This window comes from Pieris rapae, chromosome 17 (assembly GCF_905147795.1).
Source record: "Pieris rapae chromosome 17, ilPieRapa1.1, whole genome shotgun sequence".
Classification (NCBI taxonomy): Eukaryota; Metazoa; Arthropoda; class Insecta; order Lepidoptera; family Pieridae; genus Pieris; species Pieris rapae.
Genome location: NC_059525.1, coordinates 8,375,265 through 8,400,027, shown reverse-complemented (window position 1 = coordinate 8,400,027; position 24,763 = coordinate 8,375,265). Strand labels below are relative to the sequence as shown.

Genomic DNA, 24,763 nt, shown 5'->3' with positions numbered 1-24,763 from the left:
ATACTATTCAGGCAATATAAACAAAGATATAAGCAAGCAATATAAACAATTGATTTGTCCTGAGAATGGCAACGCACTCGCGAGCCCTCTGGCATTGAGAGTGTCCATGGGCGGCGGTACACTTAACATCAGGTGAGCCTCCTGCCCGTTTGCCCCCTGTTCAATAAAAAAAAATTGTTTAAATCTGAGTAAATTGGCAAAATCACAACACTCGAAACTTAAACTTCAGCTTATGGCACAATCTCCTATACTTCCTATTTTAAGAAATAATGCTATCACAACTTGCGAGAAACAGAAACGATCGATGTTTCCTGAAAATGTGTAAATCTGAGTAAATTGGCAAAATCACGCAGGGCTACCAAAATAGGTCTCTATGCACTAGTTATTCTAAGTGAGTTGGGACGTAACTCTCTCCACGATAACATCGGCACGAGCGATGGCGATGAAACTCGAATGTTTACGATTTGATCGGGCGCGTGCGCAATTGTTTCAACTTTAACTGTACACTTTATTTATGTACGAAGCCCGGCTTCCATCGTCACGTATTGTATGTTTAATGCGCATAAACCAGCCTTTGGTTTATCTTTAAATAAGGTTAGACATTGTAGAATGCTATCTCAATCATTCCGCAATGTTATATTTAATGAGCTTTTTCTGGGGCATTACACCTTTCTCTGGGCTGTAGTTTTTGCTACCTAACGGTATTTAGGATTTTTAGGAGCCGCTTTTATAAGTGCTAGGGATTTTTATAGTATTACTTTGGCGATTAATTTACAGCTAAAAAACGCGAGATACCTTACTTTTTGTGAAAGTTCTAATCCATTGTTTCCAATTAAAAAACCTACCTATACTTAATAAAATGGATACATTCACAAACAAATAAGTGAATGTATAGACTCACACATTCAGATTCGTATTGAAATTGAAAAATGTGCTCGGTCAATATGTGTGTAACCTCTGATATGTCAAAAAATGATAGCTGTCAGAATTCTACGTAATTAAAAATCAGAGGGCACGACAAAACAATTACGTGGAAGGCAGTTCTGCTCAGCATCTATTATTTATATTATATATATATTATATATATATATATATATATATATATCTATAGGAACCCAGGGACCCGGGAGTGACTGACCCGGCAAATGTTTGTATGTAAAAATAACTATCTACTGCAATAAAAAAATAGGGGTTGATCTTACAGGGGTGATTTTTGTATGATGGATCATATAAAAGAAACAAAAAAAATGTCAAAGACATAAAAACAATATTAGGGGGACACTGGACACCCCTTATCACGTAGAAGTTTAAATATATAGATAGTAGCCGATTCTCAGACTTACTTTTTTATGCATATGCATAAAACATTCATAAGAATCGGTCGAGCCGTTTCCGAGGATTATGGTAACAACACGAGAATTGTATACATACAGATATATATCTTCCACACAACGCAATGAAAGATTACAATTTTGAATACACAATAGCATAAGGCATTAATACACAAGTCGAAATAAATGAGAGCAGAATATCATCGCACGTGTCGGCTGTATGCAAATGCGCATTAAAATGCAAAATGGCGGAAGCGCGCACGCGAGGTCCCGGGGTCGCACCACCACGCGCCATTGTCCGCGCTGCATCGCGTTCGGTAGCAACGAGATAGGGTTGCCATAAATAAAACCGATACGAAACTTATCTAGAAGACTTTTAAAATTTAATATTTTCTAAGTTGTGCACTCTTCTGATTAAAATTGTTAACACGTTGAACGTTTTAAATACACTCCTACATGTTTATCGAGCTAAAGACGCAGAACATAGTCAATATACGGAAGACTTAGATCAAAACTTGCGATGACTTAGTAAGGAAATTGGCATCCTTTGAGGGCTCTGGGATAGTCTTACTTTAATCAGTTAGAGGTCGTAACTCCAAGGGAAGATCCACATAGGGAGTCGATGGCACAGCTTTCGTTTAAGATTTACTTGTGTATATAATAAGTGAACTTTGTTACAATAGTTATAAGTTATATGTATATTTTCTCATATAAGTGAATGTTGAAAAAATATCTTAAACCGTCAACCGTATCATTTATTTCTGAATATTAAAATATAAAATACTTTTTTAAGCTTTACAAATGTGATATTATTACATAATTTGACGTTTCGTGTTATCAGCTATGTCAGCTATGGTGGTCATCGAGAGATTGCCACATATTGACAGATGACGTATTACGTGATACAGGCAGCGAGGAATGAAGCATGGTCACTAAAAGCCTTACATCCTGACAATAAAGGAAACGTGGAAGAGCCATCAAGGGAAGAAGAAACAAAGAACTAGAGGAAAAACCACTAACTCAATGAGAAGACATGGTCAAAAGAATAACCAAGCTGGAGCCAAATAGCACAACCGTGACCAATGACCATCTTTGGAGGAGGCCTTTACCGGATTGAGATTAATTAAGTATTAATATATACAATATATGTAATATTTTATATGATATTAATATGGTCCTTTGTTACGATAAACTAAGTAAATAACTAAATAATGTGAAAAGCAAGAAATTAAAGAATTATATTTATTTATTGTATTACGATTACTGAAAATAATCAAACCGTAGATACGTTTATATCCGCTAAAGATGTGTAGTTCTCGCGTAAACTAAAGGCGGTACGAAAGTTGTCACCACCAACCCTACTAGCTGCGTCTGATTTGAAACAATTTAACTTGTAATGAAGTTCAGTCTGCTCTAGCAATAGATATAGGCTTTAATGTCCGAAGGGCAGGGGCCAAGACTTCTAATGAAGTACAGATACACTATGGTGAGACTTTCTACGTAATTCGAAACTTAAAATTACTTCAATACATTTCAAAATTAGAACAAAATTAATTACTTCCGGTTTTTTACCAGACCTTTAAATATTTGATATATTGATGTAGACGTGTGTCTATTGGTCACAAATACGATAAAACGTGAACTAAAGATTTTATTTTTGAGACGCTCTATTGAAATGAAGGTTTATTTACATTATTTTGTGTGTTCATGTATCGGTCAGAATATGATAAATACAGTTTCATTACTTTACAGGACAAACACTTTATATATTAATAAATCATACTGTACAAAAATGTACTTATATATTATTATTTATATTATATTTTATTTATCAAACCAACATTTATGGTTCATCAAGAAAAGAACGTAAGTTCCAATTCTTGAAAGGCTTGCAACGCATTCGCGGGCCACCGCCTACCTGAGTGTCCATGGGCGGCCGTATACTTTACGTGAGCCTTCTGTCCCTTTGCCTCCTATTACATGAAAATAAGTATCGAGACCATATGCAACAATTATAAATTAGTAATGAATGAATCTTTTAAAGTGATATTAGTACTCACGATATTAGGAATACAATAATTTGTAGTTAAAACATTGATTATTTACCCATACACAATAACTTTCCATACTTTTGATTGGTACTATTTAAAGTTATGATCAAGCGTCATCTATACAAATATAACAAATATTTAGATATTTTTATATAATAAAAGAGTCTATTGATTTTCAAAATATCTCAGAAATAATGTCAAGCAGTACATTGCCGGGGAAGCTGTTATTTTATCATTTTATATAACATGGTCCAAACGGGCTGGCTACACCAGGCTCATGTGTATGGCCGGCCTTTTAAGAATTGGCACGCTCTTTGAAGAACTCTAAACATAAAAACAGACCAATAAGCACAAGGCATGCAAGCAATCTTATTATTCAAGTATCGCTTTACCGATTTTAATGTATTTACATATAATGGTAATATAGGATTTCAATGTTATTTTTCGGCGCGATAGAAAAGAAATATCACGTAAAAAATATGGGCCAGGATAGTTAATTTATATATCTCGTAAATTGCAGGCATATGAAAGACCTGAATGGAACTGCACTATCACGTTAAAAATGTGACGGGTCATTGAATTAGATCCCAAAAAAATTATTATAATTAAAATATCAAAACGGTACAGTCGAACTATAATGACGTAACGTCTTGACAACAGCAAATAGGTTCTCAAGTACTTTCATACTCTGTTTACGGTACTTTTAATTAACTTAAAAATGTTCTTACCACTCAATCACCAATAAATAAAACAATAGATAAAAAATACAAATTTATTTTAAAACTTAAACTTAGAAATAGTAAAAACATTTTAAAAGTCAAAAAAGAACATACATAATATGACAATACAGTCAAAAAGCTTCAAAACAAAATGCTAAAGAGAAAATATAAGATTATAAAAGAATTTATCATAGAAAAACAGAAAAATACTTTTATAAAACAAAAAAGAGATAATTTCACTCCTAGGATACTGTTTTTTTTTATTAAAACAGATGTGTCTGTTAATAACCTAGCCTTAAAGCCGTAAGCAGAATATAAAATACACATAAGTATAAAAATACGAACTAAAAAAACAATATAAAAATCAGTCGATTAAAAAACCGCCATAAGAAATATCCGTTAAATTTGAATGTAGTAAAATGCGAATCCCGTCCATAAATAATATTATTTATACTTCGAAGTTGTACCACTAAAGGTCCAATATTTATTTATCACAAAATTTTTATGGAAAATCTTCTTAATATTTCTTAACTATAAAGCGATTAAATACTGTGCGTTCTTCAAATATTCAACTGTCAAATTTTCGTTCTCTATTATCTGTGGTCTAACTGTCGCCTTAACAACACTATTTAATTAGAAATAGCATCTGACAGATGGTGCTTTAAAATGCCTCGTAGAAGTAACAGACAGTTAAAATATAAAACCTCTGTCGTCTTACAACTCTATGCCGTCATTCAAACTCACACACGCCCACACAGCTAATATAATCATAAATGCTACGCACACTTGCACATACACCGGCGAAGACTCCTCACGCCCCTCTAATGCTTGTAACTGCAACTCCTGTGGACAATATCTCATTTTTATTGGTATCCATAGATTATAAACAATAGAATAAAACATAGATAAAAAAATATTATTGACATAGGTTTTAATACACACTACTGTGCGTCAACACATGAAACCGATACTTAGAGCAGTGTACTCTGTCTTCCCATTTGTATTGTACAAAAACAACAGATTTTTTTAAATGTTAGATTTGAGGCATGATTTGTTTTTAAAAAAGAGTACCGAGGGTTTTTTACGCCAGTTTTTTCTCTTGGCCTACACCCTCTGTCTTCTTTGCCGATGAATAGGGATGCCTACAGGTTCAAATGACTGACATGGAATAAGTGATACTGTATATCTTATGTTCCATAATAAACATATTTAATTGTATGTTTATTTCATAAACTACTTTTAAACAGGCCAAGTCAGAAGACAACTAGCTGACCTGGCTTACTTCTTTCCATCTAACAGTCTAATAAAATCGTGTTTAACTTAAAGATTTCATTATATATTCATTACATAATAATAATGGTTGTATTAATGTTAATAATTAATACAAAAATGATTTATTGCTTGCCATTGCAATTTTACATTTTAGCCCTCTTCTATATAGCCAATATTACGATACTGCATGTTAAAGCACTTTCTGATATATAACATTTTTGATGAGGTAACACATCTCTGGGATCAAGATCAATGCATCTCCACATTCAACTCAAAATCGGAATTTCTTGAATCGGTACTATTGAAACCCTCATTGGTTTTACGACCTGAATCTGAAATGTCCAGTTTTCCCTATACAATTAAAATACTCCAAAATACATACCTTGGCTTTCCGTTGCTTATATTTACTAAACGGTACAAGAACAACTTTCTTATTATTGGCGAACGCTCGTACAACTGTTTTGGCGAGATCCCGGCGGGTCAAAGCTACCAACGCGGATTTATCGTCCAAAAACTGTACAATTATTTGACCTGAAACAATTTTTTTTTATATTTTTATAAGATACTGAATTACTACAACACACTTCAAATTATTTTTATATTAATATTTCAAGCAAGAATGTATAAAATTATATACACAAATAATAGAATATTGTTTTTTTTTTTGTTTAGAAACTTATGATTGTTAATACATTTTTGTGTATAGAAAATACAGATAAAAGGAAAAATCATTCCGCGCCGCCATATTCGACTAAAGGGGACATATCATCATATAACTCTAAAAGAACATAATTTTAGATTTAAACCACAAATCAATAAAAACAATATCATTTCCATGAATATTTTCAACTTATGCAATAAGAAGCATTTTAAAATATATATTAGCAGATTACTGCAAATATATCAATATTACTAATTTATATACAATAAAAAAACATTACCATAAGCGCTAAACAGTTGATTAATTTCATTCCTCTGCCAATCCCTTGGAAACGTCAAATGGAAGATATGCTCCCTTGAAGGTGATGCTGAAATAATAAATATTATAATACCTAATTCTTAAAGATCTGATTTGATACACCGGATGTTTGTAGCTTCATAAAAATCGATTCAAGTAAAACAAGACATTTCTTAGTTTGGTTTTTCTTTTACACCATTTAAAAAATAGCAATGTTTCCAGACTTTCCCGGGGTTCGATCCCCGGCTGAACACCAATGGACTTTCTTTCTATGTGCACATTTATCCTATCAAATGGTGAAGGAAAACATCGTGAAATCTTACACCCAAAAAGTGGACGGCGTGTGTCAGGCACAGGAGGCTGATCACCTACTTACCTATTAAATTGACAAATTATCACAAAACGGATACAGAAATCTGAAGCCCAGACCTAAGTAGCACCACAGATTTATTTAATTTTTAACGCCATTTAAAACATTCCAAAGATAATTTCCCTTCAAATTTGGAACCGCATTTTTGCCATAAATCATAGCAACTCATTACTAAACACATTAACCTTAGATATTTTCAAAATTTGATCATTATGATTTTAGTATTAAGTAAAAAATATAATATACATGCAAAGGAATAATTATAATTTTTAAAACTAGATTACTTTTCCTTTTTTTTTAAGAATGTTCATTTAGTTTTGTTTTCTAGTCTGTGGAAAAGACACTAGTTTTGTTCATCTATGTGTCAGTCAGTTTTAAATTTGAATATGAAGTGTTTATCATGAGTACAATTTGGATGAATTGTAAAAGAAATAGGATAACAATGGTTTTCAACTCTATATATATTATTATTAGAACACATTAACAGAGTGGCTTTCCCTTAATAGTGACAGTAAGCAGTGTCATAGGACACTTTCTACTTATTACTTATTAGTATTAAGTTAAGCAAGTTATGCTTTAGTACAAAGACAATTTTATAAAAATAAATAAATATATCAGTTATAATAGTATAAAAACACACTTACGATCATCACCAGCGAGATTCATATACGGCGAATCCTGATGCGCAGTCTTCGCCAAAAACACTTTGTTTAAGAAGGGCCGTAATTGCACGCTGTCAGCTGTCACCCGTCCCGACTCTTCGCCGCGCATGCGCGCTAGATGAGCGTGCATAGATAAGAAACACAGACCGGTGACGTAGGCGTCATATCCCGCCTCGTGTTGCTTGTCAGGTGATTGGCAGTAACCCCGTCCATCGATTGAATCTAAAAACATATATATTGGTCAAATTTATTAATATAAATTTATTCGGCAATACAAAGCCACAACTTTATTTATATTTTTGTAGCCTTTAAAGTATATTCTTTCAAATGAAATCTAAAATTAAATACAATTCGCGACAAATATATGAAAATAATATACATAAAATTCTCGTCTAACAATGTTCGTTCCGAAACGGCTCGACCTATTCTTATGAATTTTTTATGCATATTCTGAGGCTACTATCTATATTATTCCAAACCCTTGAGTGATAAGGGTTGTCCACCTCAATTTTTTTATTATAAATTTTTAGATTTTTTTTAATCTATTTTTTTATGATATAACATACAGAAATACATACAACCCTTAACTTTCACCCCTCTACGATCGACCCCTATTTTTATCATAGTAAATAGTTATTTTTATTGTACCAAAAAAATGTTTCCTAAAAAAAAAAATCCATGACAAAACGACGTTTGCCGGGTCAGCTAATATAAGAAATCAACAAACCTTCAATCATTTCACGATGAATTTATGTCAAAATGTCAAAATATTAATAATTTTTAAATAATCACCGATATCTGGCATTGAAAATGGTGGCTGGGATAACGTAACCAGAAGATGCTGAAGAACGCTTGAGGTTAATTTATCTTTAAACGGCGGTAAGCTTGACATATATTTAGTATCCAATACCCTGAAATTAAAAAAAATACGCTAATATATTTATTTATTTAATAACACTTCGTTACATTACAATATAAAAATTGAACATAATTAAATAAAAAGGACTGGCGGCCTTATCGCTTTCGAGCGATCTCTTCCAGGCAACCATAGTGAGTAAAGGAAAAAATCGTATTAAATTACATAAGAAGTGCTAAAATACATATTACATATAATAAGATGAAAAAAAACTTAACAAGAACAAAAAAAATAACTAAACTGACACATGAGTCATGATACATATGAGCATTAATATAGTCATAGTACACTTATGAACGTCAGTTCGCAAGTCAAGGGCGTAGAGCGGGTAAGATACGGAAGAAGTAAGTATAATGAAGAGAAAAGATAGATTGTTTATATTGAATAGATTGCAAAACTACTGGACCAAATTTAATTCAGATTTCTGAACCCTATGAAAACTTCAATAATGTAGGACTATCTACTCCCTTAAAAATTCAACAATGAAACAAGTATTATAAAAAGTGAAAAATATCAAAGAGGATTTATTTATTACATAACAGAACAATCACAAACAAATACGCACAAAAACAAGTATGAGTCATGGGGGTCATTGCCCCTATACTAACACATAATAACCACATAGAAACGCATTTTTGATTTCCCACATGCAGTAATACACACAAAATTAATATTTGACTGTGTCCACATTTGATCTGCCTGACATTGAACCATTCGGAATCCCACACAACAGTACAAGATAAAAACTATATATTACCTCGGGAACATGCAGTGTGCAAATTCTTTGAAGGATGGGTAATCAACTGGCAATGGTTGGAAGAAGTGGTTCAATGTGTGTAGAAGATCGAGTAACATATTGTGGCCTATAACTAGTTTTCCCTGAAATAAAAATATATGTTATCAAAACAGACCTCAGAATAGACAAGACCTTAATATCCAACTTTTAATGGTGCATAGAGTGAAATAAAAGTGTTTTTCCTTCTGTGTTCATCTGTGTTTGTATATATGTATTATAATTCTCATATTTTTTCAATTATAGGTACAGTAATACCCCGGACTTACGCGATAGGTGGGACTGAGCGCTGTCCGCGTAAGTCGAATTCGCGTAAGTCGGGGTACAAATTTGCATATAAAGATATACAAAGTATGTTTAATTGGGACTGGAGACTAAATAAAACAATAATTTAGGAAATAATTAGTATCTCATTCTAGATAATATGACAAACAATATTAATAGATGATAGATACTATACTATAAACGCAATCCGAAGTTAGTTTGATGTAGAAGGTTTCATAAATTGTAATTACAAAGTCGTTTTCTTCTCCCGTATATCTCCTCGTAGAATCCTAGTCATTTTTTAATTCCATGTTTTGTAACAAAAATGCGCTCTTCATTGGAGTCTATGCTTTCCAAAATTGTTAACCCTTTTTCAATCGAACTGAGAGCTTCTGTCAAGTTTCCAACTGTCATCTGATCTTCCAATTGAACTGGATCCAAAGAATCATCATTGTTCATCATTGTGACTTGTTCATGCATTGATATGAGCTCATCATTTGTGACCTCCTCATTGTGTGAATCCACAAGCTCTTGAACATCATCACTATCCTACACAGTTTACATCACTACACGTCAGTGCCTGTCGTAAACTGAACGAATAATAATCCGGGCGGGGGCCGGGGGGAGTCAAAAACAAACGCCGCCGCTTGACTTTAACTGCGCGGCGTTCAAACAAAAACGAATAGACGAGAAAATAAAATCGCGTAACTCCGAATTCGCGTAAGTCGAGGTAGCGTAAGTCGGGGTATTACTGTATATATTTATATAATTGAACTCTTAGTAATGTGCTGTAGCTTTTTGCAGGTGCCATGGTAAAACAGTTAGTCTTATATGCAACCAAAATCTCACACAAATAGAACATAATTGTGGCATTCATCCACTCTCTCATGGTTAGGGCAAAGGCAGCTTTTGTTAAACAAATCTAAGTTTAAGAACCTGTAGCAGACATTGCCAAATGACCTGAGGTTAAGCCTCGATGGTGTTAATAAATATTCGAAACCTGGTAGACCGAGGCTGCATTGGTGGGATGGAGTTGTCAAGGACCTCGAAACAATAGTAATTCGCAATTGGACGCGGGAAGCACTAGATAGATTACGATGGCGAAGTGTAATTAAGGAGGTTAAGGCCCACAAGGGACTGTATAACCATTGATGATGATGGTGATGATGATGATGATAATGAATATATGAAACAGTAACAGTAAACAAAATCTGACTGAAATGAGATTTGAATTCAAAATACCCTTACCGATTGACTAATTAACCTTGCGACTTTCGAGAATGAAATGATATCTTCTAAGTCTTCCCATTCTTTCTCTTTCCTCTCTTGATCCTTATTCTTTCTATCATCAGATGATGACATTCGAGTTATTTTCAAAGTCCTAAAATTTTTATTTAATGTATTTTGATTTGTATTAACAAAAATTATAATATTCATAAAAATAAGTTTTGGCAGGATTCTTTAAATTATAACCTTATCAAGAAAATTAAAGATAAATCATAATGAGACCGGATGCAATGTGTAAGAAAAATAAATTAATTATTTCTATATAGGTAAACCTTTATTTTATTCAATTGCAAATTGTTGAAGAAATTTAAATATATAAATATTTAATAATATAATAATTTAATAAATATTTTACCTGTCTTTATTCTCAAGAACTTTAGTTTCCAAGAACACATCATTTTTAAATCGTGAGCCTAGCTCTTGGAAGAGCAGCCGTCGCACAAATGCATTACATCTATCAATTTCCATCTCATTTGCCTTATTCTCTTCGACGAATGCACCAACATTCTTACTGTAATAAATTTATTTACAAATTAAAATAAAACAGTTAATGATGATTATGATTATGTGAAATACTAATGTAATAATATATAATACTCATGGTATTAGTTATAGATCAATTTGGAAACTAGTAAATTTACACAAGATATATGGAAGGTTACCAGGTTGTGCAGTTATTGCAGTGTTTCATTGCATATTATATTTATTATAGAGTACCAAAAAAATTAAGCCTTTGCAATAATTATTATTTTACAAGTCATATAACGTGAGAGTATGAGTAGATTTTATAAGGTAAGAGTGTCTTCATAAATTGTGTAAAACTGTTAATTAACATGTAAATAATTAAAAAAAAACAAAGGAATTATTACTGAATGTATCTTAGGAGGTACTTACTTGACATGTTATTATGTATCTTTGAAAAGTGTGTAATACTTCTAAAGACAAGTATGAAAACAATCATTATCTAAGATTCAAAACAAGTTTAAATACAATATGTTTTTATTATGTCTCAAAGCACTTCAACACAAGATGCAATGTTCAAATTTTGTACATACCAGATATCTTCAATCTGAGCTTTATACTCATCAGGAATAGTTATTGTTCCCTTGTCATTAGAATAAGATTTTTGCCTTTCAGTCAGGTTTTCTCTTAGCTTTGTCTCTACTGGGTCTGTGACATATGATATACCTAAAATAGTTGGTAAGTTTTTCAAATAGAGCCAAATTAAGATATAAGTTAAATTGTGGTTGAGGATTGTGTTTGTTGTTGAGTTATAATAAAGAAATGCTTAAAAGCCAAAAGGCAGGAAAGATGTAATATTTTATCAATTGCATTAAGTTGTCATGATTCTCAGTAAATAAATATAATACATAAATAAAAGTTTCATATTTAAGGTTGTAGTCAAAATATATATTAGCCAATATTTAACATTGCATTCTAGTTTGTTTATCATAACAAGTTTTGTTTTAACCAGTTTAAATATAGGCAGCCCGTTGCCCAATTACTAATGTAACCTACTTAACTTTGTTATTTTATATGTATATTATGGTAACATAGTATAAACAAATAAATATATGATGAAAACATATAATATAACTTATTCCATGTTTTTTTATGAACATAACTATCTTATTTTTTTAAATAAATGCTTACCGTCTCTAAACAGTTTGTTAAAGTCAAAACCTTGTAAAGCAAGAAATTCTAAACTAGAACTTTGGCACAAAAACATTTTGTCATATCCTGGTCCCCCCCTGGGAAATAAGTAGAAGTTATACGCATCATTTCGGTATTTCTTCGTTTTCTCATCCCAAATAAATGCACATAGCCCGAACTGTATTAAAAGAAACTCTGTAGAACCGTTTAACAGTGTCAAATAGTACTCTTCAGGAGAATCAAACATAGACACCTCTCTGCCTTTTATTAAGCCCGAGAACTCCGCATCGATTACGAGAAAGTCTGCTTCTTCAATAGATACGGATACTAAAGGCAGCACCTCTTTAAAATCTGAAATAAAACGAAATAGTATAGGCCACACAATTGATTGAAAAACGTGTCGTACACATACAAGAAATTTCCATACTTTTGCGAGTTACTTCCATATTTGTTATTGCAACATATGTCTCGTACAGGCAGAATAAAATCAATATTCTAACGAAATAAAAATAGTTCTTTTTAAGGGAATACACAACGCATGACTTCACGTTCACCGCGACATCAACAACAGCTAGCTTCAGGCTTCAGCTTGATAGTAGGAATTTCTATTCGTTTGACATTAAAAAATTAAAGTTTAATTGACGTTAACTAGTACCACAGTGTAGTCTGTGAAAAAGTCAAATAGAAGTACAGTCTAGCAGCATTTCATATACAAAGGTAATATAATATGAATGACACATAAATAGGGCTACTGGAACTTGCCATTAAAAAAAAAAAACATTTCCAATTACTAAACGAATACCTCAGAATGCCCGGATCTACATCGCCTCTTCATTGGAAGAATACATTACGCTTTGCATAACAGAAATAGCATAGACTACAGACTCATGAGAAAATTTATTGAATTTTTTTCCTAATTGTTTGTTGCATATAAAAAATAATTACAATGATCGCACCAGTCTAAATCCATTTCTGATTTGTACTTGCAGCCCTTAAGTCCAAACATCCCAATGTTCCAAACACGCTTTTCTTTTTAGATCCTCATACAGATTTCCAGGCCTCATCATCACTAAGCATTACCATTAGCCTCCTAACTGGAGCCTCATGGTAATGGCCCGTAAGTGTCGCTGTGGATTTCAAGCCTTGGGCTCCATGGCTTCCACTGCCAAAATAGTGTCTTGGAGTTTGAATGTGTTAGTAATGGCAGACAACACTTGTCACAAGTGAAGTAACAGTTTCAGTTACAAATGATTATTTTCTATTATGAAAACGGACTTTTCTTCTAGACATTAAAACATCCTAGGGTTTTATAAAAATAAATTATTTAAATGTGTAACATTATCATCCCATAGAATGATTTTATTTATAATAAACACCTCTATATCTTCATAATTTAATGAAAAATAAGAAATGCATGTGGTCTTTTTGGTATCGTTTCATATTTCTGAATGAGGTTTAAAATAATTTGAATGATTGAAATGTTATATAATAAATTAGTATATAAAGTAATTTCTTTAAAGACAACATTCTTCATACAAATAACAAATATACATCATGTTCTATTTGCGGTGACAATCGAACGTGACGAAATAAAAATAAAATGAATCAAATCTTTATTTAAGGTACCTACATACTCCTTTAGGTAACATAATAAAACTTAAAGACTTCATTATTTTAAATTAACACGTAAAAATCAACAGAACAGAACAAAATATTTCTTCTTTCTGTGTGTAAAATAATTCTATGTTTTGATAATCTTTTCTAAATGCGAAGAGAGTTTCTCATACGCCGCTTTATTTCTATAGAGGTGGATATTTGTTTTAACTTTCTTCATGAGCAAACAGGGGTCTAAATCACTGAGGGTTAATAAGGCATCTGAAAAAAAATGAGAATGATCAAATGGAAATTTGTATCGTATTGATCAGTGGATAGTATAGTACCATTTTTTTTTGCTTTTTTTTAGTTGATAAAATATGCTATGCAATAGCTTTACCGCGGCAGTCTCCGAGTGCCACACGTCATTTTTTTAATCGGACCAGTAGTTTTTAGTTTATTCGTTACAAATATACAATAATATAGGTGCCACCCATAGTTCTAACGCCCAGATATAGACGTCTTCCACTCTTATCTCCTCTATTATCCGTGGCTGACGGCATTACATATATATCAAAATATATTAATTGTTATAATTATATTAAAACCATACCAAGCATCTCCTTTTTAAACGCTTCGTCAGTATCATCTAAATGTATGAGCATGGCACTGAACACTGCATCAATATGTGCGCTAAAGATTTCGCTATTGTACAATTGCGGGCGACATTTAAATAGCGTACAGAGTGTCTGAACGGCGAACGAACGAACTTTGTCATTGCTGTCATCTAAGCGTTTTAGCGCAACTGTAAAATAAATGTCAATAATAGTAGTAGGAAAGTTTTTAAATAGGCCAACACTACATTCTAGTCATTCATTTCAGTCATGCCAACTTTCCAACATTATCCTGGGGGCTTTTAGAGGGTACATTTGTTTATAAAAGATTATTTTTTTCTCAAAATATGCACGATTCTGTACAATCTATATAAAGCCTAAACCCCAACTAAACTTATTCAAATGTAAACAAATTAGGGTCCGTTTAGCAGATTTACTGAAATTTATTCCTCTTGTCAGCAAAAGTAAGCAAAGCTCCCAAAAATAATAGTAACGTATTATTTTTTGTAGTTCGTTTTCAAGGATAGACAATGTGTGGGATAAAAGGTAAATAGTTACTGTTGACGTAGTCACGAAATAAGAAAATCAAATCTCCTTTCCATTCCTCCTATGGTGTTTACATAATACTTGAACAACCCCAAAGCTAACAAGATCTAAGATCGAAATTGTATAAATGCATATTTAAATAAATTATCTCCCCAATCGAGTGTACGATAAAAACTGCTGTTTATATTAGTTTATTGTCAAAATTATAATTGAAATCCTGTGCAAATAAATATCAAACTAACCAAAATACAGTTTATGCAACATTTCCACGGTGAAGCATTCCTTCTGTTTTGCTCTAGAAGCAAGAGAGCACACCGCTCTTAATGCGTGTTGCCTTGTCAATGCGGAGTTGTCATCCACTAAACCAGCCAGCAAAGGAACTAATTCCTCAAGAAAAGGTTCCAAGGACTCCTTTGTAGGAAAGAGATTCACTTCCTGTAGAAGACCAGATAATAAAGTCGTTTAGTTTGAACTACATTCACCAATAAAACATCGATATAAGGCAAAGGCTAATAATAATTAGCCAAAAATAATTAAAAAAAATTAAAATTATTTATTTTAAAAAAATACTGCTGAACCAAGAAATAAAAAGAATTATGTATATACATTTCTGTTTACTGATAATTTATTTTTATTATCGAGTAGTCGGTGTTATTCAACACGAAATATTAATTCACACATAAAACCTTCTTCGATTTTTCGAAGAAAAATAAAATTCACTATTGATTATCTCCTAACCTACCTTTTTATCCCCATCTCCCTTATCATTATCTTGTAAGGCAGCGCAAAGACATGCAACAGCTGCCGTTCGAACCGCCTCAGCAGTGCGGCCCGGAGACCAAACTAGGTTCGGCAAAAGTATCTCTAATAGAGAACAAAGAATTAACCGGAGAATTAATATAAGATTTTAACCAACTTAAAAAAAAGTGTATTTTCGTCCAGAAATTTCTTGGAATCCAAAATTTATATCAACTTTCGATTTAGTGTAGGTATGTTCAGATTTTGAAAATAGTTTCAAGTTTCATTAAAATCGATTTAGTTCGTCATTCGTAATCGTTTCAGAGGTTTCGTGCATGTCTAGCATGTTTTTCTTTTTCCAATTTGTAAAAGGCCCGCAACACACGAGCAATCTGGCAATGTGAGTGTCCATGTAGTATAAATTAACATCAACTGAGCCTCTTATTTTGGCTCCTATTACTTAAAAGTAAAAAAATTAAAAATGTATCTAAAGCGGTAGTTACATTTAGTCATCTATGTAAATACTTGCCTGTATCCGTAGTTCTAACACATTCATTTGGTCATATCAAACTTTAACTATATCTAACATAAAAATTATCTTTTATTTAGACCAGTAGGTCATCAACCAAACAAAAAAAACTCTTCAGCTTTATTAAAACAATATCAATACCTTGAATAACAATCCTCAAGAAAGCCTCTAACTTATCAGGCTCGCATTTACGAAAGTTTGTCTCCCTTTGCAACAATACGTTAGATAGGGCGGTGAATATTTTTAGTTTCACTTCGGGGTCCACCTTTGGTACAGCGAGACATTCACGTAGAAGTGGCGCTATTAGATGCAACTGAGTTCCCATTGCAGAACCTACATGAGACAGTTATGTCAATAAATTTTCCCAATAATATATTAATTATTATAAATGATTTTATAAATTATGGAGCGTTGTGATTTTTCAGTTATATCCACGCTTGGAGTTTATATATGGTTTAGCTTGTTTAGATTCGAGGCTAAATAGAAATTAAATAAAATCATACGAGTTCTTTTTTAATCTATTTTTGAGTGATCACATCAAAAAATCTTGAATAATCTCTACAAATCCCTTTAAATTATTGGGGTATATTTAACTACTACAAAACCATGGACACTTTGCATGACATTTTATTTGGGGGGAATCCCCAAGTTGACGTCACTGCCTCGACACTTAACACGTGTCAACAAGAGGTTCTTGTTATATGTAACACAATGATAGATAGTGTATATGAAAAAGGATATATTGACAACAATAGAAACTTATTTGTGTGGTTTTTGACCTTTTCATAATCTCGATTTCTTTCCAGTGTATATTTAAACATTTCTACACAAACACAGCTTTAAAATTACCCGAATGTGTCAGTATGCATTCCAACAAACACCTATCCGGTGTAAGCAATGTCCAAGTCAGGGCGTCACTAGTGATATCGGACAGGACACGACGAATGTGGCATTCGTACAATGACGTTAGACTATTACACTTCTCTATGGTTCGCAACTTGTCTAGGTTCGCTACAAATTATAAATTATATTGTTTCATTCCAACATCTATTCACACTATATCGAATCACAAGAAAACATAGAATCAAACAATTACGTGCAATTTCAAAAAAAAAACAATGATTTAAGTTTGCTTAAAATTGTATATAGAATTTTTCTAGTTAATTTAAATAATTAAACACTAAACGGTACGTACACAAAGCCATGAATTGCATGTTGTCATCTACCGGCATAGCGTATACTGTAAAGTTGATAATGAAAAGATCTTCTGCGATTTCACCACAGTCGTCCTTACAAAGATCCATCAATGCATCACAGACTTGTAAGAGATTCTTTTGGTACTTAGGCTGTGAAGTGTTTACAATCTTACTCTATGTTCTATTTGAATGCCAGTTTCTTACTAGATTCTGAACTATACAATCCTAGAACCCCCTTTTACACTCAGATGACAAATAATAATGAAAATAAATGTGCATCATAAAATCAAACGGCAAGGCAGACGACTTGGCTCTGTCGGAGTCAACTACCTTAATTAACCGTTCAATTTAGAGCCTAGCTGTTTGATCATCTGCCTCCCTGAAGAGTGGCCTAAGCATTAGCCAGCCAGTTTATTTACCTAATGCTGTAAGAAACGCTACGGCTGTATATGTTTCAGATTAGGCTGTTAATAAAACAGGTTGTTTATTGAGCTAATTGGCTGCAGTACCAAAAAAAAGTCTAAAACCATACGTGGTATCTTTATTCGTCTGCAAAATCGCTTTACGAAGAACTTACCTTACGAACTCGACATCTATCTGGGTCTGCCATTTCCTTGCACAATTCCTTCATCACTTTACCCTTGACCAAATCTCTTTGAGATCCTTTGATAATGTTAGCAATGACAAAGAGTGCACTCCAAGAATCTACCTCTGCTTCGAGCAATGGCCACCAGGTATCTGGCGTTATGAAGTATCCAAAAAGTTCAGAAGCGCGCTTTATCTGGAGTTAGAATTTATTTGCAAGAAATCTTTAGAGTAAAGGAGCGTTTGCAAGAAATCTTTATATGATAAAACAGTATTATTTAGTTTCACATTAAAAATCACTGTATCAAAAAGCTTAAAACTATTGAACATCCAACATTCTTAATCAACTTACTAACACGAGAGTCTTTTCAAAGTAACGAAACATTATAGTTTTTTTATGATTTATAAATGTCAATCAAAGTAAAAGAAGAAATAGCTACGTCACCTATTTTAAGATATGCTAAAACAGTGTTACTAATTATATAAACAAACATTTTTTCGAAACCAACCTCTTGGATAACTCTCTGGTCGTCATCTGAGGCGCCTCTATGCAACGTCCTAACAACTGTGTTAGCATGCTGAGTGGAACCCTCTTCAGCACAAAGCAATAACCAGCAAAGTAACTGTGAGGAACGGAGACGAGCATCTGCCTGCCATCCTTCCATCTCTACAATTGTTATATTAATTATAAGATACAGTAATACCCCGGACTTACGCGATAGGTGGGACTGAGCGCTATCCGCGTAAGTCGGGGTACAAATTTGCATATAAAGACATACAAAGTATGTTTAATTGGGACTGGAGATTAAATAAAACTATAATTAGTTAGGAAATAAATAGTATCTCATTCTAGATAATATGACAAACTATATTAATAGAGTGTATAAACGCAATCCGAAGTTAGTTTGATGTAGAAGGTTTCATAAATTGTAATCACAAAGTCGTTTTCTTCTCCCGTATATCTCCTCGTAGCATCCTAGTAATTTTTTAATTCCATGTTTTGTAACAAAAATGCGCTCTTCATTGGAGTCTATGCTTTCCAAAATTGTTAACCCTTTTTCAATCGAACTGAGGGCTTCTGTCAAGTTTCCAACTGTCATTTGATCTTCCAATTGAACTGGATCCAAAGAATCATGATTATCAATTTCTTCCTCTTGTTCACGCATTGATATGAGCTCATCATTTGTGACCTCCTCATTGTGTGAATCCACAAGCTCTTGAACATCATCACTATCCTACACAGTTTACATCACTACACGTCTGTGCCTGTTGTAAACTGAACGAATAATAATTCGGGCGGGGGGAGTCAGAAACAAAGGCCGCCGCTTGACTTTAACTGCGCGGTGTTCAAACAAAAAACGAATAGACGAGAAAATTAAATCGCGTAACTCCGAATTCGCGTAAGTCGAGGTAGCGTAAGTCGGGGTATTACTGTAAGAAAATATAGTTTTAACAGATAGCCACGCCTTTATATGATAACTAGCTGACCCGGCAAACGTAGTTTTGCCATGTTTTTGTGCCAAAAAATTAAAGTTTATAATTAACAAAAAAAAATAAGGGATGATTGTAGAGGGATGAAAATTTAGGGTTGCATGTATTTTTGTATGGTGTATCGTAAAAAAATAAAAACGAAAAATTTTGTCTAAAAAATAAATAAATAATTAAATATATTTTATTTAAATATAGATATCGACTGTGGATTTAAGGAGGATATTATTTTTTTTTACCTAGAACACTCTTGTAATAATAATAACATAATATGAGCCGGAGACAAAGCACTCTGACAGGCGTAACCACCAACGTCAAATGAACTTGTATGGTCACGTGACGAAACGTGAGCTATTGGCATTCTTTCTACGCCTCTTTCTTTACAAATTTATTGGCGTTAGTAAAGTAAGCCGGTCGTAAAGAATTTCGATTACCTACTATAGTGATTGAATTTACCTCGTCCAATCGCTGGTACAATTTTGCCAATATTGCTCTGCACAAGTACCCTACATCCCAAATTGGGTCTTTTGACATCGGGATAATGAGTAGGAACATCTTTGAGAAAGTCAGTCTTTTTTTTTAGGTCCTCTTCGTTCTCTTCCATGTACTGCAATCCTATATCTGTCCAAAGTTTTGTAGCTGTTTCCCTTACATCTGCCATCATATCACTCAAGCTAAAAATTAATTTATTAGTAAAAACAATTGAATTGAATATATTTCAAGTCCTTAACCCTTCACTAGCATGCAGCAGGCACAATTCTGCATTTGTTTCGCGATCGGTATCATTATCGCCATTGAATAGCACGCAATACCTACTGACGCAGGTATTAATCTGTCTGTTATTAAAGCTGAAATGTTTTTTACTTCATTTTGTATACATATAGGTAGGCCTTTAATTTATTATTTACTATTTTTTTTACTTTAATCATAATTAAATTTAAAGTATTTTTATTTGTGGAGAACATAATATTACCCACAACAAATTTGTAAGTTCAGTCTCAGTTTAAACAACAATATTTTCAGTATTTGGGTCAGTACCTATAAACTGACCACATGCTGACACCACATGATTGCTTGCTATAGCTACTCATAATTTCAAAGAACAATATATTATTTACCTTGTTAAATGTAGTGGTATCATGCGATGCCAAAAAGAGTATCGATCTCGATAACTTAGCATCCAATTGCCAACCTCTAAAGTGACTTGCAAACGAACTTGAGTGTTCTCATCAAACAGCTTTTCTGCCATTGGTGTGATTGACAATTCAAAACATTTAGCGTTTCCTGACAAGACTATTGCACCTAAAATTATAATGATAAAGGATGAATTCTAAAAATTATAGGAATGAAATTATATATGTCAAATAAATGAATAATAAACAACATAGAATCAAAACAAACAACTATTAATTAATACAGTAAAACAAACTTTAATTAAAATATACCTATAGCTCTTATGGATGCCACTCGCACTCTAAAATGTTGGTGGGCAAAATTTGATAAAACTGGTTTAACATAACTTTCAGACTGAAAATGGAAGTCTCTTTGCAATATTTTAGTTATCAGTATGATACATTCACAAGCCTCCAACTTCACTTTAGGGAAAGGATCTGTGCTTGTCTTTGTTAAAATACTTGTAAAATCATTCATAAATGAACTTAACAGATGAGTCCCCTTATATTTATCGATAATAACGTGAACAAGTTCAATGAGGACCAAGCGAATTTCTTCAGATTCTTCAACGATCTCCGCACAACCTATGCGTCGAACAATTACAGGCAATATGTATGTAAGGTAGTAATCATTAAGAGGTAAATGTTGAATAAAATTAGACATGATAGAAATTGCCTTCTCTCTACAAGCTTCTGACTCATCTAAGAAACTTTTGAGCACATAAGCGTATATATCAGGAAAGACTAAAGATAAATCACAATCAGAGTTTTGTGGGTTTTCAAATATTTCTTCATAAATCTTCTGTAAAGCATGTTTCCTTTCCAGTTTTGATTCACTTTGCAGTGTGGTTATATGCTGCTCTAATGCAGCCCGCGGATTATCCTGAAGCTTATTTGTTGGACCAGTCATTTTCAAAGAATATAGTTTTAAAAATACTGTTTAATCAATACACCTACAACAAACAAAATGTTTAATTTAATAATCGATCATACTTTGATATTGATAAACAAACTTGTTACCATGACAACATTTAGGCACAGATTATATAATATTAAGTAAAGCTTTTTTAATACTAAGGATTTTAACCAATGCCCCTAAATTCAAATAGTAAATGGAAAAAGGTTCAAAGTTTTATAATTATCTAATCATTATAAATATGTACTTATACAAAGTCTGGTTCACCTTAATATAAAAATAAAAAAAATAATATCAGATTATTGAGATACTTAAGATAAAGACGTTGATAAAGATTATATATTCTGGATCATTTCAAAAATGTTCGATAGGCAATACTTTTACGTAACAATTCCAAACAATAATTGTTATTTCTTTATTTTCTTTTGAAAAAGTTGTATGAAATAATTATATATATCATAATTACATATTAATAGGAAACTACGAGAATAAAATATATTAAGTAGGTACACTTACACACAAATTATCTACACTGAATTACAGCGTTTTGCGTGAACTGAAACAAATTTAAAAAGTTACGTGCACCAATCGCAGCCCGCCAAGTATAATTGTCAACGTCTGCGTTTTGATGAAACGCCGAGATTCTTCTTCAACCTCAAACACATTTACGATTTTCTAAAATTCAGGTGTTGTGTGTGAAAGTTACTTTATATTTACCATCAATAAGCATAAATATGTACAAATACAGTGTGTTTTATTTTTTATTTCTTGCAACTGTCGTTCAGAAATGTTACGCGTTAAAAGAAGGCGAATGCGAGGTTTGTATTAAAACTGTGGATAAATTTGCAGCAACGTTATCAGATAATATTAAAAAGGACCCAAAATTAATAGAGGCCGAATTCAGAAAATTCTGTAAAGGGTCAAAGAATAAAGAAAACAGATTTTGCTACTATTTAGGTGGACTAGAAGAGTCTGCCACCGGCATCCTTGGTGAACTATCAAAACCCCTTAGCTGGTCAATGCCCAGTGATAAAATTTGTGAAAAATTAAGGAAAAAAGACGCGCAAATTTGCGATCTTCGTTTTGAAAAGCAAATTGACTTAAATAATGTTGATTTGAAGAAATTAAAGGTTAGAGATTTAAAGAAAATTCTCAATGATTGGGATGAAAACTGTGATGGTTGTTTAGAAAAAACAGACTTCATCAAGAGGATAGAAGAACTAAAGCCCAAATACATGGGTAGATCTGATCTGTAATAGCTAAAGTACAGTAGGTATGTTATTTTTTTTATAGTTGTCATGATACTTCTATTTTGACCTCCATAATAAACTATTATAAATACTGTGATGATTTTATTTTGAAAATGATTATCTATTATTCACCATTGAATATTGAAATGTATAGTATCAAATTTATTTTTTTAATTTAATAAAAGCACTATTGTATTCTTTCAGATAAATTAACTCAAGACTTTGTGATACATCATCATAGACTTCTGGGAGTGTACTTGAAGTGTTTAACTTTACTAATTGAATGAATGTTGCGTGCATACACAGTAAATTATTGTAATCTAAGTAAATATTTTTCATAATCAAGATTTTTATTTTTTTATCTATTAAGTATGCAAATTTATATTTAGTGACTGCTAGCAAGGTGTAGAATCTTTACAGATTGAGAATTGGCACATATTAAGATTAGTATGTTTGGTAAAATAAATCCAATAAAACTTCTATAAATAATGCTTATTTTAAATAAATTATATATATATACATACTAGATTTTTGAAAATTTCATGACAAATTACATATTGAAAATGAAGTATACTGTTTACACTATTTAATCTTGATCAACACCTAATACACAATTTTGCAAGTTACAACATAAATAAAGAACAATGTAGAATGTTGAATCCAAATTTTCCATTGATTAGTGGTATTTGTAGTTCCTGTGGTGCTCTGAAAAAAAATGTTAAAATAATAAGTTAATAATCCTAACATTCAAGCACTTCATAAAGATTATATTAAATAAATACTAGTTGCAATTGGAATGTTCAGATAAAGAATAGAAAAGCACCACCATATATCTTTTTACATAGGTGAACAATTAAATAATTATAACTTACTCATTTTTCCATAGTTAATTGTGTAGAAGAACACCATGTTAGCAACAACAAGTTGGAAGAATGGAGCCATTCCAACTCGTTTAGGTTGCACATACTTGTGCTGCCACCTCCACCAGGCTAAAATATAAAAATTTTATATTTGTAAGTGGTAAAATTTCAAACTTCAAAAAAAGTTTTATTTCTTTAGAACGGCCACCAGCTATTGAATCACAAATCTACCTATACAAACATATCCCATTTTACAGAAATTTAACTCCTAGAAATATGTTGATATTTTTTTTAAAACATAAGTAACAAAAAGCATTTATTTATTTCTCATCAAGTAACCTATATTCTATAATATATACATTTGAAATCCAAATTTGCTTAAATACTAAGACTTTTAATTTAGTATCAATTGATGAGTTATTTTCATAAAAGCATTTCTTTAAGGTAACAATTATGTATGGGGAAGAATATTGTGTGAATAGTATTCATATTAGCTTAAGTCTACTAAATGTTGCAATTAGTAGACTGTTAAGCTAATACGAAAAATAACCTAAAATTAAAAATATACATATATATACAATTTTTTACCTCGACTAATAGACCCCATGAATGCAGAGGGAGTCTTGTTACGGCGTCCAAGCCATGATCCTATTTCACTTAACTTCAACTGACCGAAGGGGGTATCAGCTGAAAACAAAAGTTAAATTACATAATCGAACATTACTTCAAATGATACTTGCTGAAGCAAGAACTTACGTTTGCCATAAAAACGAGCAGGATCGTATGGGCCGTGGACCGATGGGTTGTATTCTTTCGGATAGTCTCCGAACCCCATATTTGCTGAGCTTTTTATAAATCCACTGAAGAAAACCTGAAAAATTAGGCAGGTACAAGAATTATGCCTACGCCTTTCGTCCGTCCCGTTCTAATGTGACGGATGACCATAGAGGCTATGGCAGTTGGCACGCAGACCTTTCCGTCAAGTGTCATTTTTGACTCT

The 24,763-nt window shown here is 32.4% G+C and overlaps 4 protein-coding genes across 5 annotated transcripts in view; 1 reads left to right on the top strand and 3 right to left on the bottom strand.

Moving 5' to 3' along the window:
• The window catches only part of LOC110997110 (poly(A)-specific ribonuclease PARN), a 30,684-nt gene extending 17,790 nt beyond the window's left edge, over window positions 1-12,894 (bottom strand). Inside the window, exons 1-11 of the mRNA XM_022265096.2 lie at window positions 12,704-12,894; window positions 12,277-12,627; window positions 11,679-11,811; window positions 10,979-11,134; window positions 10,585-10,717; window positions 9,037-9,158; window positions 8,156-8,274; window positions 7,346-7,585; window positions 6,315-6,401; window positions 5,756-5,904; window positions 4,886-4,944 (exon numbers count right to left, since the gene is read on the bottom strand). Of these exons, the coding sequence (XP_022120788.2) occupies window positions 4,886-4,944; window positions 5,756-5,904; window positions 6,315-6,401; window positions 7,346-7,585; window positions 8,156-8,274; window positions 9,037-9,158; window positions 10,585-10,717; window positions 10,979-11,134; window positions 11,679-11,811; window positions 12,277-12,627; window positions 12,704-12,722 (1,568 nt within the window). The 5' untranslated portion in view covers window positions 12,723-12,894. The remainder of the gene's footprint in view (window positions 1-4,885; window positions 4,945-5,755; window positions 5,905-6,314; window positions 6,402-7,345; window positions 7,586-8,155; window positions 8,275-9,036; window positions 9,159-10,584; window positions 10,718-10,978; window positions 11,135-11,678; window positions 11,812-12,276; window positions 12,628-12,703) is intronic.
• Window positions 12,895-13,925: 1,031 nt separating this feature from the next.
• On the bottom strand, window positions 13,926-21,861 carry LOC110997114 (dynein axonemal assembly factor 5). Its single transcript, XM_022265101.2, has 13 exons — window positions 21,758-21,861; window positions 21,011-21,690; window positions 20,684-20,867; window positions 20,022-20,239; window positions 18,587-18,744; window positions 18,070-18,273; window positions 17,492-17,642; window positions 17,146-17,307; window positions 16,438-16,629; window positions 15,772-15,893; window positions 15,272-15,464; window positions 14,483-14,674; window positions 13,926-14,151 (listed from the first exon to the last, which is right to left on the bottom strand). Exons 2-13 carry the CDS (start codon window positions 21,645-21,647, stop codon window positions 14,018-14,020), a joined length of 2,547 nt encoding a protein of 848 aa, XP_022120793.2. The 5' UTR covers window positions 21,648-21,690; window positions 21,758-21,861; the 3' UTR covers window positions 13,926-14,017.
• A 399-nt stretch (window positions 21,862-22,260) lies between these two features.
• LOC110997111 (mesencephalic astrocyte-derived neurotrophic factor homolog) lies at window positions 22,261-23,248 on the top strand. Of its 2 annotated transcripts, none has more exons than XM_022265098.2 (2): window positions 22,261-22,922; window positions 23,108-23,248. In XM_022265098.2, exon 1 carries the CDS (start codon window positions 22,388-22,390, stop codon window positions 22,907-22,909), a length of 522 nt encoding a protein of 173 aa, XP_022120790.1. In that variant the 5' UTR covers window positions 22,261-22,387; the 3' UTR covers window positions 22,910-22,922; window positions 23,108-23,248. The 2 variants fall into 2 exon arrangements, with proteins under 2 accessions (XP_022120790.1, XP_022120789.1); XM_022265097.2 differs by having other exon boundaries at window positions 22,262-22,926.
• Window positions 23,249-23,474: 226 nt separating this feature from the next.
• On the bottom strand, window positions 23,475-24,708 carry LOC110997113 (putative ATP synthase subunit f, mitochondrial). Its single transcript, XM_022265099.2, has 4 exons — window positions 24,520-24,708; window positions 24,352-24,450; window positions 23,776-23,892; window positions 23,475-23,608 (listed from the first exon to the last, which is right to left on the bottom strand). Exons 1-4 carry the CDS (start codon window positions 24,596-24,598, stop codon window positions 23,580-23,582), a joined length of 324 nt encoding a protein of 107 aa, XP_022120791.1. The 5' UTR covers window positions 24,599-24,708; the 3' UTR covers window positions 23,475-23,579.
• Between the last annotated feature and the right edge of the window lie 55 nt (window positions 24,709-24,763).

What these genes read in the sequence shown, in the direction of transcription:
- LOC110997114 (XM_022265101.2), bottom strand. Translation starts at nt 21,647, where the DNA reads ATGACTGGTCCAACAAATAAGCTTCAGGATAATCCGCGGGCTGCATTA. An exon ending in GGCATCCATAAGAGCTATAG is followed by an intron (nt 20,868 to 21,010) that starts GTATATTTTAAT and finishes TTATAATTTTAG; the next exon opens with GTGCAATAGTCTTGTCAGGA. An exon ending in ATGCATACTGACACATTCGG is followed by an intron (nt 16,630 to 17,145) that starts GTAATTTTAAAG and finishes TGTCTCATGTAG; the next exon opens with GTTCTGCAATGGGAACTCAG.
- LOC110997111 (XM_022265098.2), top strand. Translation starts at nt 22,388, where the DNA reads ATGTACAAATACAGTGTGTTTTATTTTTTATTTCTTGCAACTGTCGTT.
- LOC110997113 (XM_022265099.2), bottom strand. Translation starts at nt 24,598, where the DNA reads ATGGGGTTCGGAGACTATCCGAAAGAATACAACCCATCGGTCCACGGC. An exon ending in TGCTCGTTTTTATGGCAAAC is followed by an intron (nt 24,451 to 24,519) that starts GTAAGTTCTTGC and finishes TTTTGTTTTCAG; the next exon opens with CTGATACCCCCTTCGGTCAG. An exon ending in CATGGGGTCTATTAGTCGAG is followed by an intron (nt 23,893 to 24,351) that starts GTAAAAAATTGT and finishes TTTATATTTTAG; the next exon opens with CCTGGTGGAGGTGGCAGCAC.